The 16,239-nt window shown below is 53.0% G+C and overlaps 2 protein-coding genes and 1 long non-coding RNA gene across 4 annotated transcripts in view; 1 reads left to right on the forward strand and 2 right to left on the reverse strand.

Moving 5' to 3' along the window:
* LOC116967659 overlaps window positions 1-1,327 on the reverse strand; it is a 17,287-nt gene extending 15,960 nt beyond the window's left edge. Inside the window, exons 1-2 of the long non-coding RNA XR_004410301.1 lie at window positions 1,292-1,327; window positions 493-495 (exon numbers count right to left, since the gene is read on the reverse strand). This is a non-coding gene — a long non-coding RNA (uncharacterized LOC116967659). The remainder of the gene's footprint in view (window positions 1-492; window positions 496-1,291) is intronic.
* The window catches only part of shkbp1 (SH3KBP1 binding protein 1), a 19,748-nt gene extending 9,078 nt beyond the window's left edge, over window positions 1-10,670 (forward strand). Inside the window, exons 12-18 of the mRNA XM_033014239.1 lie at window positions 1,294-1,410; window positions 3,960-4,130; window positions 5,115-5,270; window positions 6,837-6,933; window positions 7,837-8,021; window positions 8,940-9,072; window positions 9,652-10,670. Of these exons, the coding sequence (XP_032870130.1) occupies window positions 1,294-1,410; window positions 3,960-4,130; window positions 5,115-5,270; window positions 6,837-6,933; window positions 7,837-8,021; window positions 8,940-9,072; window positions 9,652-10,231 (1,439 nt within the window). The 3' untranslated portion in view covers window positions 10,232-10,670. The remainder of the gene's footprint in view (window positions 1-1,293; window positions 1,411-3,959; window positions 4,131-5,114; window positions 5,271-6,836; window positions 6,934-7,836; window positions 8,022-8,939; window positions 9,073-9,651) is intronic.
* Window positions 10,671-12,439: 1,769 nt separating this feature from the next.
* Window positions 12,440-15,344, reverse strand: LOC116967797 (latent-transforming growth factor beta-binding protein 4-like). 2 transcript variants are annotated; one of them, XM_033014401.1, is made up of 4 exons: window positions 15,168-15,344; window positions 14,305-14,631; window positions 13,678-13,824; window positions 12,440-12,989 (listed from the first exon to the last, which is right to left on the reverse strand). In XM_033014401.1, exons 1-4 carry the CDS (start codon window positions 15,310-15,312, stop codon window positions 12,820-12,822), a joined length of 789 nt encoding a protein of 262 aa, XP_032870292.1. In that variant the 5' UTR covers window positions 15,313-15,344; the 3' UTR covers window positions 12,440-12,819. The 2 variants fall into 2 exon arrangements, with proteins under 2 accessions (XP_032870292.1, XP_032870293.1); XM_033014402.1 differs by lacking the exon at window positions 13,678-13,824.
* Between the last annotated feature and the right edge of the window lie 895 nt (window positions 15,345-16,239).

Consider the following 16,239-nt stretch of genomic DNA (forward strand, 5'->3'; position numbering starts at 1 on the left):
CCTCGTATTTCGTTTGGGTAGTTTACATCCTGGCAGATGAACCTTAACTTTTCTGACTTCACATAGTCCTTGCTTTCCCTCTTTCTCTCTCCATCCCTCCCCCTTCCCAGTTCTCCCACTAGTCTCACTGTCTCCGACTACATTCTATCTCTCACCCGCCCACTCCCGACATCAGTCTGAAGAAGGGTCTCGACCAGAAACGTCACCCATTCCTTCTCTCCAGAGATGCTGCCTGTCCCGCTGAGTTACTCCAGCATTTTGTGTCTCCCTTCCATCGACTCCATCTACACCTCACGCTGCCTCGGCAAGGCCAGCAGCATCATCAAGGACCAGTCTCACCCTGGCCACTCCCTCTTCTCCCCTCTCCCATCGGGCAAGAGGTACAGAAGTGTGAAAACAAACGCACACCTCCAGATTCAGGAACAGTTTCTTCCCAGCTGTTATCAGGCACCTGAACCATCCTACCACAACCAGAGAGCGGTCCTGAACTACTATCTACCTCATTGGTGACCCTCGGACTATCCTTGATGGGACTTTGCTGGCTTTACCTTGCACTAAACGTGATTCCCTTATCCTGTATCTGTACACTGTGGACGGCTCGATTGTAATCATGTATTGTCTTTCCGCTGACTGGTTAGCACGCAACAAAAGCTTTTCACTGTACCTCGGTACACGTGACAATAAACTAGACTGATCTGTAATAAGAAAGAACTGCAGGTGCTGGTTTATACCAAAGATTGGCACAAAGTGCTGGAGTAACTCAGTGGGTCAGGCAGCATCTGTGGAAAACATGGATAGGTGACGTTTCACAGAGTGCTGGAGTAACTCAGCGGGTCAGGCAGCATCTGTGGAGAACATGGATAGGTGACGTTTCACAGAGTGCTGGAGTAACTCAGCGGGTGCAGCAGCATCTATGGAGCTAAGGAAATAGGCAACGTTTCGGGCCGAAACCCTTCCGGGTTTCAGCCCGAAACGTTGCCTATTTCCAGAAGGGTTTCGGCCCAAAACGTTGCCTATTTCCTTAGCTCCACAGATGCTGCTGCACCATAACTCAGCGGGTCAGGCAGCATCTGTGGAGAACATGGATAGGTGACGTTTCACAGAGTGCTGGAGTAACTCAGCGGGTCAGGCAGCATCTGTGGAGAACGGGAGATAGTTTGTGGGTCGGGACCCTTCTTCAGACTGATTGTAATTGGGTAAGTGGGGAACAAAACTGGAAAGCGAAGGGGAAAAAACAGGAAAAATAGGTTAAAGGTGTGAAGTCCTTACAATAGATTGTTGTTTGTTTTACAGATGTGCAGAAGTTCCCGCTGAGGATTAAGGACAATGATTTACTGGTGACCGAACTTTACTGCGATCCATCTGAAGATGCTGTCACTGCCCTGAGTGTCTACCTCACCCCAAAGACCAGTAAGTTCCAATGTGTTTCGTTGCTTACGGTTAATCAACCTTCCAATTTAACGAGCGGCACGGTGGCGCAGCGGGTAGAGTTGCCGCCTCACTGTGTCGGAGACCCGGGTTCGATCCCGACTACGGGTGCTGTCTGTACGGAGTTTGCACGTTCTCCCCGTGACCTGCGTGGGTTTTCTCCGAGATCTTCGGTTTCCTCCCACACTCCAAGGACGTGCAGGTTTGTAGGTTAATTGGCTTGGTGTGTGTGTAAATTGCCCCTCGTGTGTGTGTGTGTGTAGGATGGTGTTAATATGCGGGGATCGCTGGTCGGCACAGACTCGGTACTCCAGCATTTTGTATCTATCTTCCGTTTAAACCAGCGTCTGCAGTTCCTTCCTACACTATCGGGGCAGTGGCCTACTCCAATACAACCCAACCATGAGACTGCTTTAATGTCAGAAATACCGTGACTATTAGATTTGTCTTAATTGACAAACCAGAATTATTTATTAGAATATTTATAGATTTATAGTCTCCATTTATAGATTACTTGAAGGGGTCGATTGGACTGGCGCGGAGGCTGGACTGAACCTGAACCCAGGACTAGATCAGATTCAGATTCAGATTCAATTTTAATTCAGATTCAATTTTAATTGTCATTGTCAGTGTACAGTACAGAGACAACGAAATGCATTTAGCATCTCCCTGGAAGAGCGACATAGCAAATGATTTGAATAAATAATAATAAGTGTCCGGGGGGGGGGGGGGGGGGGGCGATTGGCAGTCACCGAGGTACGTTGTTGAGTAGAGTGACAGCCGCCGGGAAGAAGCTGTTCCTGGACCTGCTGGTTCGGCAACGGAGAGACCTGTAGCGCCTCCCGGATGGTAGGAGGGTAAACAGTCCATGGTTGGGGTGAGAGCAGTCCTTGGCGATGCTGAGCGCCCTCCGCAGACAACGCTTGCTTTGGACAGACTCAATGGAGGGGAGCGAGGAACCGGTGATGCGTTGGGCAATTTTCACCACCCTCTGCAATGCCTTCCGGTCGGAGACAGAGCAGTTGCCATACCATACTGTGATGCAGTTGGTAAGGATGCTCTCGATGGTGCAGCGGTAGAAGTTCACCAGGATCTGAGGAGACAGATGGACCTTCTTCAATCTCCTCAGGAAGAAGAGACGCTGGTGAGCCTTCTTGATCAGTTGAGGTATTGTGGGTCCAAGAGAATAGTTACGGACCTCTCCTAAGTTGTATTATTGATAGTTTATCCTATTTTTCTAATTTCTTTCATTATTTATCTATCTATAAATATAAATAAATAATTAGAGGCAATGTTAATAGGTAACCTATAAAGGAGGATCCCAGCTACTTTGGTAACTGGAGTCCCTGGAATCCTGGATATTTAATATGTAACCGTTAAACAAAGTCTGTATTGGTTTGGATTATGATATGCAGATGCCTCTAATAAAACTTTATTAAAAAAAAATAAAATAAAAATCCCGTGACTAGATTAAGTCTTTAGTTTAGTTTAGAGATACAGCACGGAAACAGGCCATTCGGCCCACCGGGTCCGTGCCGACCAGCGATCCCCGCACACTAACACTATCCCACACACACCGGGGACAAGTTACAGTTATACCAAGCCAATTTACCTACAAACCTGCACGTCTTTTGTAGTGTGGGACGAAACCGGAGAACCTGGACAAAACCCACGCAGGTCACGGGGAGAACGTGCAAACTCCGTATAGACAGCACCCGTAGTCGGGATCGAACCCGGGTCTCTGGCGCTGTGAGGCAGCAACTAAGGTCATAAGGAATGGGAGTAGAATTAGGCCATTCGGCCCATCAGGTCTACTCCGCCATTCAATCATGGCTGATCTATCTCTCCATTCTCCTGCCTTCTCCCCATAACCCCTGACACCCGCACTAATCAAGAATCTATCTATCCCGTGCTGTCCTGCCTGCCAAATTGAAAAGTGACTCTGTGGCGTTGCAGTAACTCTGGTCGATGGATCAATGACCCCGCATGTTGGAGTCCGACGATCAATAAATCACTGACCTGGCATTGAAGAGTTCCGTGCGATTTGTGGATCAGGCAGCATCAATGGAGGGAAGGAATGGGCCACGTCCCGAAGGGTTTGGGATCCAGCGCTGACAATTTAGCTGGTGACTCCATTTTGTCATTTTACTGGAAATTGTCTGTTTAACTCTGACACTACATGTGGTCTCTCCCTCTCCCCCCCCCCCCCACTCCTTCCCCTCCCCCCGTCCCTCTCCCTCCCCTCTTTCTCTCCCCCCCTCTCCCTTTATCTTTCTCTCCCCCCCTCTCCCTTTCTCTTTCTCTCCTCCCCCTCCCTCCCTTCCCTGTCTCCCTCCCTCCCCCCTCTCCCCCTCCCTCTCCCTTTCTCTCCCCCTCTCCCTTTCTCTCCCCCTCTCCCTTTCCCTCCCCCTCTCCCTCCCTCTCCCTTTCTCTCCCCCTCTCCCTCCCCCTCTCCCTCCCTCTCCCTTTCTCTCCCTTCCCCCCCTCTCCCTTTCTCTCCCCCTCTCACTCCCCCCCTATCTCTCTGACAGGTGACAGTGGGAACTGGATAGAGATTGCGTATGGGACCAGCTCTGGAACAGTGCGTGTGATAGTCCAGCACCCTGAGACGGTGGGATCAGGACCACAGCTATTCCAGACATTCAGTGTCCATCGCAGCCCCATCACAAAGATCAGACTATCTGAACGTAACCTCATCTCAGGTAGGCAATCATCTTCCCCCGGATAGATAGACCCTCTTTTTTCGAGGACCAAGGTGAGGAGGAGAGGAAAGATTGAATAGGAATCTGAGGGGCAGCTTTTTCACACAAGGGGTGGTGGGTGTATGGAACGAGCTGCCGGAGGAGGTGGTTGAGGCTGGGACTATGGTAATGTTTAAGATGCATTTAGACAGGTACATGGATAGGACGGGTTTGGAGGGATATGGATCACAGGCAGGAGGATGAGATGGCTTCCTCTTATCCCAGCCATCCCTCTGATGCCTGGGATAAGAGGAGTGTCCCATCTAGAGGGGCTAGGCACCTTTTTTCAGGTGGTGCAGCGGGTAGAGCTGCTGCCTCACAGCGCCAGAGACCCAGGTTCGATCCTGACTACGGGCGCTGTCTGTACGGAGTTTGCACGTTCTCCCCGTGACCCATGTGTTTTCTCCGGGATCTCCGGGTTCCTCCCACACTCCAAAGACGTACAGTTTGTAATTTAATTGGCTTTGGTATAAATTATAAATTGTCCTTGGTGTGTGTGTGTGTGTAGGATAGTGCATGTGTACGGGGATCGCTGGTCGGCGCAGACTCGATGGGCCGAAGGGCCTGTTTCAGCAGCTCTACCCGCTGCGCCACTGTGGCGCCCATGTAAGGTTGAGGCAACAGGTGTTGCCAGTGTTTCACCAGCTGCTACGTACGGTCAGGCAAACGCCTTCGTTGCCATGCTGTGAGAACGGAGAGGATGAGAAGGAGTTTCTTCACAGAGGCCATTAGGACTGTAAACTCCTATCTCACCAGGGACCAACTTTAATGTACCAACTTTTCTTCCCTCCCACAAATATGTGAATATGAGATTCTGTTCCATTCTGTTTGTTTTTTTTGCACAAAGTCCGCGAGCATTGCAACTTTTAATTCCACTGCACATCTCGTATGTGTATGTGACGAATAAACTTGACTTGACTTGCTGTCGTTGTGCCGTCCGCTCAGTCTGTGGCGACAACAACCACGTCAGGACGTGGACCGTGACCAGGTTCCGAGGAATGATCTCCACGCAACCGGGATCAACGCCTCTCGCGTCCTTCAAAATACTCTCCCTGGAGGACCTGGACGGGCATAGTGGCTGCCCGGCGGGACTGGACATCGGTGAGTTCCCGGAGCAGGATTAGGCCATTCGGCCCATCAATAGATGGCAGTGAAGGCCAATTCATTGGATGTTTTCAAGAGAGAGTTAGATATAGCTCTTTTTCTCTTTTTTCTTTTTTTTTCTTTTTATCTTTTTTTCTACATATATAAGTTTTCTTTTAAACATTTAATTATATTTACATAGAGACCGGGAGGTCTATATTCAATGTGTATTTTAGAAACATAGAAACATAGAAATTAGGTGCAGGAGTAGGCCATTCGGCCCTTCGAGCCTGCACCGCCATTCAATATGATCATGGCTGATCATATATGTTCATGGCTGATCATCCAACTCAGTATCCTGTACCTGCCTTCTCTCCATACCCTCTGATCCCCTTAGCCACAAGGGCCACATCTAACTCCATCTTAAATATAGCCAATGAACTGACCTCGACTACCCTCTGTGGCAGAGAGTTCCAGAGATTCACCACTCTTTTAATACTGGACTCATATTTAGGTTCTACATGTTATTAATGTAACCTGATCCCTATGTATCAATATCATTGTTTTTTTGGAAAAAAACTAATAAAAAGATTTTAAAAGAAAGAAAGATATAGGTCTTAGGGCTAACGGAATGAAGGGATTATGGGGAGAAAGCAGGAATGGGGTACTGATTCTGGATGATCAGCCATGATCATATTGAATGGCAGTACAGGCTCGAAGGGCCGAATGGCCTACTCCTGCACCTATTTTCTATGTTTCCCCCTGTTAGACTTTCCAACACCTGACATTTCTGTGCATTGAATTCCATCAACCATTCCTCTACCACCTGGCCAATCGATCAAGATCCAAAACGACCCACTTTAGTGTTATCTGCAAACTTGCTACCCTTGCCATCCAAATCATTGATGTAGATGACAAACAGCACCGAACCCTGAGGCACACCACCAGTCACAGGCCTCCAGTCCGAGCAGCAACCTTCCACCATCACCCTCTGCTTCCTTCCACGGAGCCAATTTCCTATCCATTCAGCTATCTCTCCTTGGATCCCATGGGATCTAACCTTCCAGAGCAGCCCACTATGTGGAATCTTGTCGAATGCCTTGTTGGGACTTGCTGGAAGAAGAAGATCTCTACTCCTGTCTCCATCCCCTCCCACTTCCCAGTTCTCCCACTAGTCTTAAAGCCCCTGTCCCACTTAGGAAACCTGAACGGAAACCTCTGGAGACTTTGCGCCCCACCCAAGGTTTCCGTGCGGTTCCCGGAGGTTGCAGGTGGTTGCCGGAGGTTGCAGGTAGTGGAAGCAGGTAGGGAGACTGACAAAAACCTCCGGGAACCGCACGGAAACCTTGGGTGGGGCGCAAAGTCTCCAGAGGTTTGCGTTCAGGTTTCCTAAGTGGGACAGGGGCATTACTGTCTCCGACTACATTCTATCTCTGTGCCGTTCACTCCCCTGGCATCAGTCTGTAGAAGGGTCTCGACCTGAAACGTCGCCCATTCCTTCTCTCCAGAGATGCTGCCTGCCTGTCCTGCTGAGTTACTCTAGCATTTTGTATCCCCCTTCTACTCTTGTCTCTCCTTCTCCAGGGCCATTCGGGGATCGGGACGAGGAGCAGGTGTTCGTTCAGAAGGTCGTCCCTGACACCAGTCAGCTGTTTGTGCGCTTGTCCTCCACGGGCAGGAGGTAAATCCCCAAACCCCCCCCCCCCAATGGGAATGTTGCCACGTGTGTCCCACCACATCTAGAGGCTGCAGAGGTGTGGGAGGCCAGTGTAAACCGGGAGCAGCGGTGATTGGTGTGGGAGGTCAGTGAGTCCATCGTGACCTCCGATGGAGAGGTTGAATGTGGAGCTGGTCAAGAGTTCAGGACTGGAGGGGAGTCCACCTTCATGTGATAGGAGCAGAATTAGGCCATTCGACCCATCAGGTCTACTCCGCCATTCAATCATGGCTGATTTATCTTTCCCTCTCAACCCCATTCTCCTGCCTTCTCCCCATAACCCGTACTAATCATAGAAAATAGGTGCAGGAGGAGGCCATTCGGCCCTTCGAGCCAGCGCTGCCATTCATTGTGATCATGGCTGATCGTCCCCTATCAATAACCTGTGCTATTGATATAATCAAGAATCTATCTATCTCAACCTTAAAAATATCCATTGATATGGTCTAATTCTGCTCTTATTACTTAGAAGGATGAGGGGGATCTCATTGAAACTTCACTGAACAGTGAAAGGCCTGGATAGAGTGGATGTGGAGATGATGTTTCCACTAGTGGGAGAGTCTAGGACCAGAGGTCACAGCCGCAGAATTAAAGGACGTTCCTTTAGGAAGGAGATGAGGAGGAATTTCTTTAGTCGGAGGGTGGTGAATCTGTGGAATTCATTGCCACAGACGGCTGTGGAGGCCAAGTCGGTGGATATATTTAAAGCAGAGATAGATAGATTCCTGATTAGTGCGGGTGTCAGGGGTTATGGGGAGAAGGCAGGAGAATGGGGTTGAGAGGGAGAGATAGATCAGCCGTGATTGAATGGGGGAGTAGACTTGATGGGCCGAATGGCCTAATTCTGCTGCTATCATGTGCCCCCAGGATCTGTGAGATCCGCTCTGTCGACGGTGTGGCCATCACGGCATTCACTGTCCATGAGTGTGAGGGGTCAAGCCGCATCAGCTCTCGGCCCAGACGTTTCCTCTTCACCGGTCACTCCAACGGCAGCATTCAGATGTGGGACTTGACCACAGCGATGGAGGCCTCCAGCAGGGCAGCAACAGGAGGTAAGACAGGGGGGTGGAGGGGGTGAATGGTGGGCTGAGCAGTCTGGTGTAAAGAACGACAAAGTAGACTGTTCACTCCAAGATATGGGGCCCAGTGCAAATTGGAGGAACAGCTCCTCATATTTTGCTTCCAACCCAGCAGTATGAATATTGACTTCTCTAACTGCAAGTAACCCTTGGTTTCCCCCTCCCTCCATCTCTCCCCGTCCAAGGTCTCCGACCACTCTGACTGACCCCTCATTGACCACTCTGACTGACCACTCCGACTGCTCCGCACATTGGTTGAGCCACATCCACTTTGATGTCACATTTTCACACTTTCCCCGTCCTTATCTCTGTGTCTCCCTCTCCCCTGACTCTCAGTCTGAAGAAGGGTCTGGACCCGAAACGTCACCCATTCCTTCTCTCCAGAGATGCGGTGTTACTCCAGCACTTTGTGTCTATCCTCAGTGTAAAGCAGCATCTGCAGTTCCTTCCTGCGCCATCGCGAGAGTTTGTGCGTGACCCCGTGTTTGTGCGTGACCCCGTGTTTGTGCGTGACCGCGTGTTCGTGCGGGGACCCCGTGTTCGTGTGCGGGGACCCCGTGTTCGTGTGCGGGGACCCCGTGTGTGTGTGCGGGGACCCCGTGTGTGTGAGGGGACCCCGTGTTTGTGCGGGGACCCCGTGTTCGTGTGCGGGGACCCCGTGTTCGTGTGCGGGGACCCCGTGTTCGTGTGTGGGGACCCCGTGTCTGTGTGCGGGGGCCCAGTGTTTGTGCGTGGGGACCGCGTGTTTGTGCGGGGACCCCGTGTTTGTGCGCGTGGACCGCGTGTTTGTGCGGTGACCCTGTGTTTGTGCGGGGACCCCGTGTTTGTGTGCGGGGACCCCGTGTTTGTGCGCGGACCACGTGTTAACGTTGGAACTCTGTGCCGTGACAGAGCTGGGCGGCCCCACGGAACAGGAACTGCTGCAACAACTGGAGCAATGTGACCTGACGCTGACCCGCACTCCGGACATGAGCCCGGCCTCCTCATTGACCCAAGCCTCCACACTGCACCTGACCGCATCCAGGTAACTCCGCCAATGTCCACAGGGCAGCTCTCTGCAGTTACACCTTTGTTTCGCGACACACCGAGTCCGTGCCGACCTGCGATCCCTACACACTAGCGCTCTCCTACACACCAGGGACAATGTGTATCTATCCCAAGTCAATGAACCGCGCTGACCAGCTTTCACCCCGCGTACTAGCAGTAGCACTAACACACACACGCTCACGCACACGCTCACGCACACACACACACACACACACACACACACACACACACTCACGCACGCACACACGCATGCACACACACTAGGGACATTTTGCACAATTTTACCGAAGCCAATTAACCTACAAACCCGCACGTCTTTGGAGTGTGGGAGGAAACCGGAGCACCCGGGGAAAAAAACGCACGCAGGTCACAGGGAGAACGTGCAAACTCCGTATAGACAGCACCAGTAGTCGGGATGGAACCCGGGTCTCCGGCGCTGTAAAGCAGCAACTCTACCCGCTGTGCCGCCCGCGACTTTGCCAGCAAATATCAAGGATGACCCACGAGGATCGCACCCGTCTCTCGTTGAAATGCTTTCTGTTTGTTTTTGATACAGCCAGTTTCTGGTGACCGACGGGTTGAAGGAGAAGGTGCTGCGGAGCGGAGCAGGGGGGCGTCGGATGGACAGTCCCATGTTGGCCAGACAGCGGGACGCATCGCCCAGCCTGACCAGTTTGCAGTCGTCTGTTGCCAGTCAAACATCGCTGGGGAGAGGCGACGTTAGCTCCTGGATCGGGCCGGGAGTGGCAGCTGCCGCTGAGGGAAGGCTACACCGATCTCCGCACCAGGGAGAAGGTCTGGGAGCAGCCGAGATGGAAGGCAGGTTGGGGCAGAGGGGCAGCTTTGTGGAGCGGTGCCAGGAGCTAGCCAGGACCACCGAGTTTGGGGCGCTGGACCCGCGCTGGGTGGGCTACGAGCCGGACCGAAGGAACTCAACAACGGGCAGAGTCCCGAGTGAATGCGGCTCATCGGAGGGTGCGGTGATCGGAGCTGCCGGTCCCACCACAGCCGGAACATCTGCCAACCCACCCCACGCCCGGGCCACAACCGAAGCCCAGCCGGCCGAGAGTCCACTCGGCCCGTCCACCGAGTTACCCGCTCCATCCCGGGTCAGGATGAACGAGACCTCATTCTGAAACGGTCTGACCCTCCACCCTTGACCCTCACCGCCACTCCGGACGTTCGTTGACGGCCAAACCTCAAGGTCATCGCCCCTTGGCCTCCTCACCTTTGACCTGGGTCTCGGAATCTTTCTGTTTGGATGTGAAGCAGTGAACTCTGACCTGCACATCGGTGACCCGAACCCTGACCCTAACCCCAGACCACAGTGGCAGTACATGGTGGAAAGGAATGTCCAGGGGGAGGTGAATGCACAGCAGTGGGCATTTTGTCCCACTGTCCACTGGACGATGACCGATTGCCAGGTCCAGGGGCTGGTTCCAGCTGGATCTGGATCTGAGTTGAACAGTCAATGACTAGATGAGAGATTCAGAAACGTGTTCCAGGAATGGTCGGCTTGCTGCCACCACCTCCTGCCTTTGCTGTTACATTAAATTGACGAGTTTGCAGATACAAGCCTGGCCTGGCCACAATTTCCTCACGGGACAACGGTCCAACTGCGGAGCCCCTTCAGAGAGCTAGTCCTTTGCTCAGTCTTTCTAATCTCTTCTAATTCAAACCCTCAGAGTCATAGAGTGAGTGATACAGTGTGGAAACAGGCCCTTCGCCCCAACTGGCCAACATGCCCCATCTACACTAGTCCCACTTGGCCCATATCCCTCCAAACCTGTCCTATCCATGTACCTGTCTAATTGTTTCTTAAAAGTTGGGACAGTCCCAGCCTCAACTACCTCCTCTGGCAGCTCGTTCCATACACCCACCACCCTTTGTGTGAAACCTGCCCTGTCCAAGTACCTGTCTAACTGTTTCTTAAACGAAGGGATAGGTCATGCTGAACAAACTGGACAATAACATGCGGCGATGTGGAATTGTCCAACTTGGCGGGAAGAATTTGAATTAGTCTAGTAGAGGTGGATAGATTCTTGATTAGTGCGGGTGTCAGGGGTTATGGGGAGAAGGCAGGAGAATGGGGTTAAGAGGGAGAGATAGATCAGCCATGATTGGAATGGCAGAGTAGACTTGATGGGCCGAATGGCCTAATTCTGCTCCTATCACTTATGACCTAAGATGTGGTTTAGAAACACCGATAGCAAATTTTTAACACCTGCATTGTGTGTGTGTGTGAAAAAAAAAAAAGTATAATTCAGCAATTAAGGGCACGTCATATTTTTGTCTTTTAATGTGAGGTGGTTAACAAAGGAGGCTGTACATGAGGCTAGAAAGATGCCCACATTCTTTTTATAAACATACAAAAGATGTTGCATTATAGTGAGATCATATTCATACAAGTGACAAAGTTGGTGGGAAATATCCCTCAGTCGTGAACTGTTCTAAATCTGGGATTTCCAGAACAATGTACGTTACATTATTAGACATTATAAGCACGGTTCATGATAAGACATGGCATAGTTCAACATGGACTACACCCCAATAGTTACAACTACTGCAGCAGTTGTGTTATTCCTGGACATTCTGTGCCTGCCGCTGGCAAACATTGCCTTTCAGAATTTTTAAGAAGGAACTGCAGATGCTGGAAAAATCGGAAGTAGACTAATAAAATGCTGGAGTAACTCAGCGGGTGAGGCAGCATCCATGGGGAAAAGGAATAGGTGACGTTTCGGGTCCAGACCCTTCTTGAGAATTTTTGCTCAGTATCTTGATCTTTAGTTTAGTTTTGAGATACAGCGCTGAGACAGGCCCTTCGGCCCACACAGTCCGCGACTATCCCCTGTACACTAGTCCTATCCTGCACCCGGGACAATTTACAGAAGCCAATTAACCCACAAACCCGCACGTCTTTGGAGTGTGGGAGGAAACCGGAACACCCGGAGAAAACCCACGCAGGTCACGGGGAGAACGTGCAAACTCTATGCAGACAGCGCCCGTAGTCAGGATGGAACCCGGGTCTCTGGTGCCGTGAGGCAGCAACTCTACCCACCGTGACGCCCTTTCTCCACAGATTTAGCCTCGATATCTTGACACGACACCGATATGGAACGTTTCTTCCCCTGGGTGTAACCTGTACACTCAGATCAGCAGCTGCATCCTCAGAGAATGAGCTCAGGTTATAGCCAGAGGTGAAACAATGTGCCTGTTTCACAGACGCTAAATGCTGGAGTAATTCAGCGGGTCAGGCAGCATCTCTGGGGAAAAGGAATAGGTGACGTTTCGGGTTGAGACCCTTCTCCAGACTGATCTTTTATTAGTCTGATGTCAAACCGTCACCCATTCCTTCTCTCCAGAGATGCTGCCTGTCCCGCTGAGTTACTCCGGCACTTAGTGTCTATCTTCAGTGTAAACCAGCATCTGCAGTTCCTTCCTACACACAGGTCTGCGGGGAGGATCTTCAGTTTACAATCTGCAGACCCAGATACGATTAATAATCCTGGGCCTTTGAATACAAGCGGTGAACCTCGATCTGCAGAACTGAAGATCTGGCCAATCCTAGTGAAAGGCTGGAGTGCTTTCATGTTATAGGCTGGGCTCCCTCCTATCTCTCTCCAACATCAATTAAATAGCATGAAATAAATACCTCTGGTCCTGATCGTTCGACAATGCGCCCCGTCTGTGAAACACGGAGCTGATTGCAGCTGGATCTCTGGGTTCACAGGCCCGCTGCTGTGACTCTGCTCTGGGCAGGTGTGCAGTGGTGGGCTGGCTGTGACAAGACATAGCCCTGTGGGCAGGTGCATCGATACGAACCGCCAGTGTTCACACACCTGCCGTTGATGCACCGCATGCTGCCGTCCTCTGCTTCATCACACTCATCTATGTCTGACAGGGAAGGAAGGGTGTTACACACCTGTGTGAGGCACACACACACCTGTGTTATACACCTGTGTTAGGCACATACACCTGTGTTATACATACACCTGTGTTAGACACACACCTGTTCGACATACACCTGTGTTATACATACACCTGTGTTAGACACATACACCTGTTCGACATACACCTGTGTTAGGCACATACACCTGTGTTAGACATACACCTGTTGTACATACACCTGTGTTATACATACACCTGTGTTATACATACACCTGTGTTAGACACACCTGTTCGACATACACCTGTTGTACATACACCTGTGTTAGACATACATCTGTTGTACATACATCTGCGTTAGATATACACCTGTGTTATACACACACCTGCGTTATACACACACCTGTGTTAGACATACACCCGTTGTACATACACCTGTGTTATACACATACACCTGTGTTACACATGCACTTGTGTTACACACCTGTGTTAGACATACACCTGTATTACACACCTGTATTGCACACCAGGTGTATGTGTCTAACAGTTTAGACACATACACCTGTTACACACACCTGTGTTACACACATACAACTGTGTTCACACCCACCCCTCACCCACAGTGAACATTGTTATGCCATCACCCCCCCTCCCCCGGTGTAACCCCCCTCCCCCCCCCCACCTGCCCGCTCCGTACCGACACAGGTCATCCTGGCGATGTGCAGTGTGTAGCCGGGGTCACAGTCACAGGTGAAGCCGGCGGGGATGCGAATACAGCGGCCGTTCTCGCAGCCGCTCAGGACCCCGCACTCGTCCGCCCGCACACTGGGGAACCGCGACCGGCCTGCAACACAGGGGGATCAGTGTCACACACACACTGCACACACCCCCCCGCACATCCCCCCCGCCCCCACTTCATACACCCGCGACGGGGGGGGGGGGTCGGTGAGGATAATGGAGGAAGTGGGGGAGAGGGATGGAGTGAATGAATGAGTTTGTGTTCACATACAATGAATTTGCCTTGGTGCTCCGCCCGCAAGTAACAACACGACACACAGTAACAATTAAGATTGACACATAAAACATTAAACACAGGGGAGTAAGGGGGAGAGGGGCAGAGAGAGGGGGGGAGGGAGAGGGAGAGGGGCAGAGAGAGAGGGGCAGAGAGAGAGAGGGAGAGGGGCAGAGAGAGAGGGGCAGAGAGGGGGGCAGAGAGAGAGGGGCAGAGAGGGAGAGGGGCAGAGAGGGAGAGGGGCAGAGAGAGGGGGGTGGAGAGAGGGGGGTGGTGGAGGGAGAGGGGCAGAGAACACAGTCTGCTACTCACGGTCGTGCCGCCCGCTGCTTCTCCGGGGCTGGAGCCGGGTCTCCGGGAGCCGCTGCCCGGCCAGGCTGTAGCGGACAGTCCGTGAGCTGGGGCCGGCGGGCGGGGACCAGGGCCGTGGCCGGGACGAGCCGTGGTCACTGCGGCTCCTCCGCGGCTCGGCGACCAGGAACGGCGGCGGCTCCACCGGCCCGAAGCCTCCGTAGTCCCGGGGGTCCGGGGATAACTCGGGCCGCGGCGCGGCTCCGTAAGGTTCATAGCCCAGGGGGTAGGGGTAGAGGTCGTCGTCTTCCACATCCCCTCTCATGTAGCACAGGGCGGCGTGTTCATCTGTGGGGGCAGAGAGAGACATCACACACTCACTCACCCACCCACACACTCACACACACACCCACCCACTCACACACACACCCACACACTCACACACCCACACACTCACCCACACACTCACCCACACACTCACCCACTGACACACACTAACTCACACACCCTCCACCCTGGCTCCCTCCCCTCTCACCCCACCCAACTCCCCCCCCTCACATAACACATGTGGGACAGAGAGGGTTCACACTCACTCACACACACCCACGCACATACACACATATACACACACCCTCCCCATTCCCACCTCCCCCTCTGTCGCCCCACCTAACTCCCCCCCTCAAATAACACCTGTGGGACAGAGAAGATTCACTCACACACACCCTCCTTCACCCCTCTCACCCCACCGCCCCCTCATCCCCCATTCCCCTACCCCATGCTGGTTTGTGGGACCAAGAGACTCACACACACCCGTCCACACCACACCCACCTTCTCACCTCCCCCTTCCCTCCACCCTCCCCCGTACCATAGAGTGTGACCTCACCTGTATCCCGCAGGGGGCAGAGGGCACACTCTATGCCCCAGGCCTCTCCGTACTGGCAGCAACACTCCGTGTAGGTGGTCTGTCGCTCCAGCAATGGCCGTCTGCACAGGAACATGAAGTCCACCTCCTGCCAACACAGGGCCATGTGGACATCTGGGTGGGGAGAGGTGGGGTGGGGAGAGGAGGGTGGGGAGAGGTGGGGTGGGGAGAGGAGGGTGGGAGAGGAGGGGTGGGGTGGGGAGAGGAGGGTGGGGAGGGGTGGGGAGGGGTGGGGAGGGGAGAAGAGGGGTGGGGAGAGGAGGGGTGGGGAGAGGAGTGGTGGGGAGGGGGGGGGTGGGGAGAGGAGGGGGGGGAGAGGAGGGGTGGGGGACGAGGAGGGGGGTGGGGAGAAGATGGGTGGGGAGGGGAGAAGAGGGGTGGGGAGAGGAGGGTGGGTGGGGAGAGGGGGTGGGGAGAGGAGGGGTGGGGAGGGGAGAGAAGAGGGGTGGGGGAGAGGGGGGAGAGGAGTGGTGGGGAGAGGGGGGGTGGGGAGAGGGGGGGTGGGGAGAAGAGGGGTGGGGAGGGGAGAAGAGGGGTGGGGAGGGTGGGGTGGGGAGAGGAGGGGTGGTGAGGGGAGGGGAGAAGAGGGGTGGGGAGGGTGGGGTGGGTGGGGAGAGGAGGGGTGGGGAGTGGGGAGAGGAGTGGTGGGGAATAGAAGGGAGGAGAGATGACGAGATTACAAAACAACAGATCCATTTGGACTCACAGAGAGATACAGCGTGGAAACAGGCCCTCGATTGGATTGGAATACTTTCTTCTCACATGTGGGGGCGTTACGGTGGTGCAGCGGGTAGAGCTGCTGCCTCACAGCTCCAGAGACCCGGGTTCCATCCCGACTACGGGTGCTGTCTGTACGGAGTTTGCACGTTCTCCCCGCAATCTGCGTGGGTTTTCTCCGAGATCTTCGGTTTCCTCCCACATGCCAAAATGCCAAAATGCCAAAGACGTGCAGGTTTGTAGGTTAATCGGCTTGGTGTAAATGTAAATTGTCCCTAGTGCGTGTCGGATAGTGTTAATGTGCGGGGATCGCTGG

This window comes from Amblyraja radiata, chromosome 41 (genome assembly GCF_010909765.2).
Source record: "Amblyraja radiata isolate CabotCenter1 chromosome 41, sAmbRad1.1.pri, whole genome shotgun sequence".
Lineage (NCBI taxonomy): Eukaryota > Metazoa > Chordata > Chondrichthyes > Rajiformes > Rajidae > Amblyraja > Amblyraja radiata.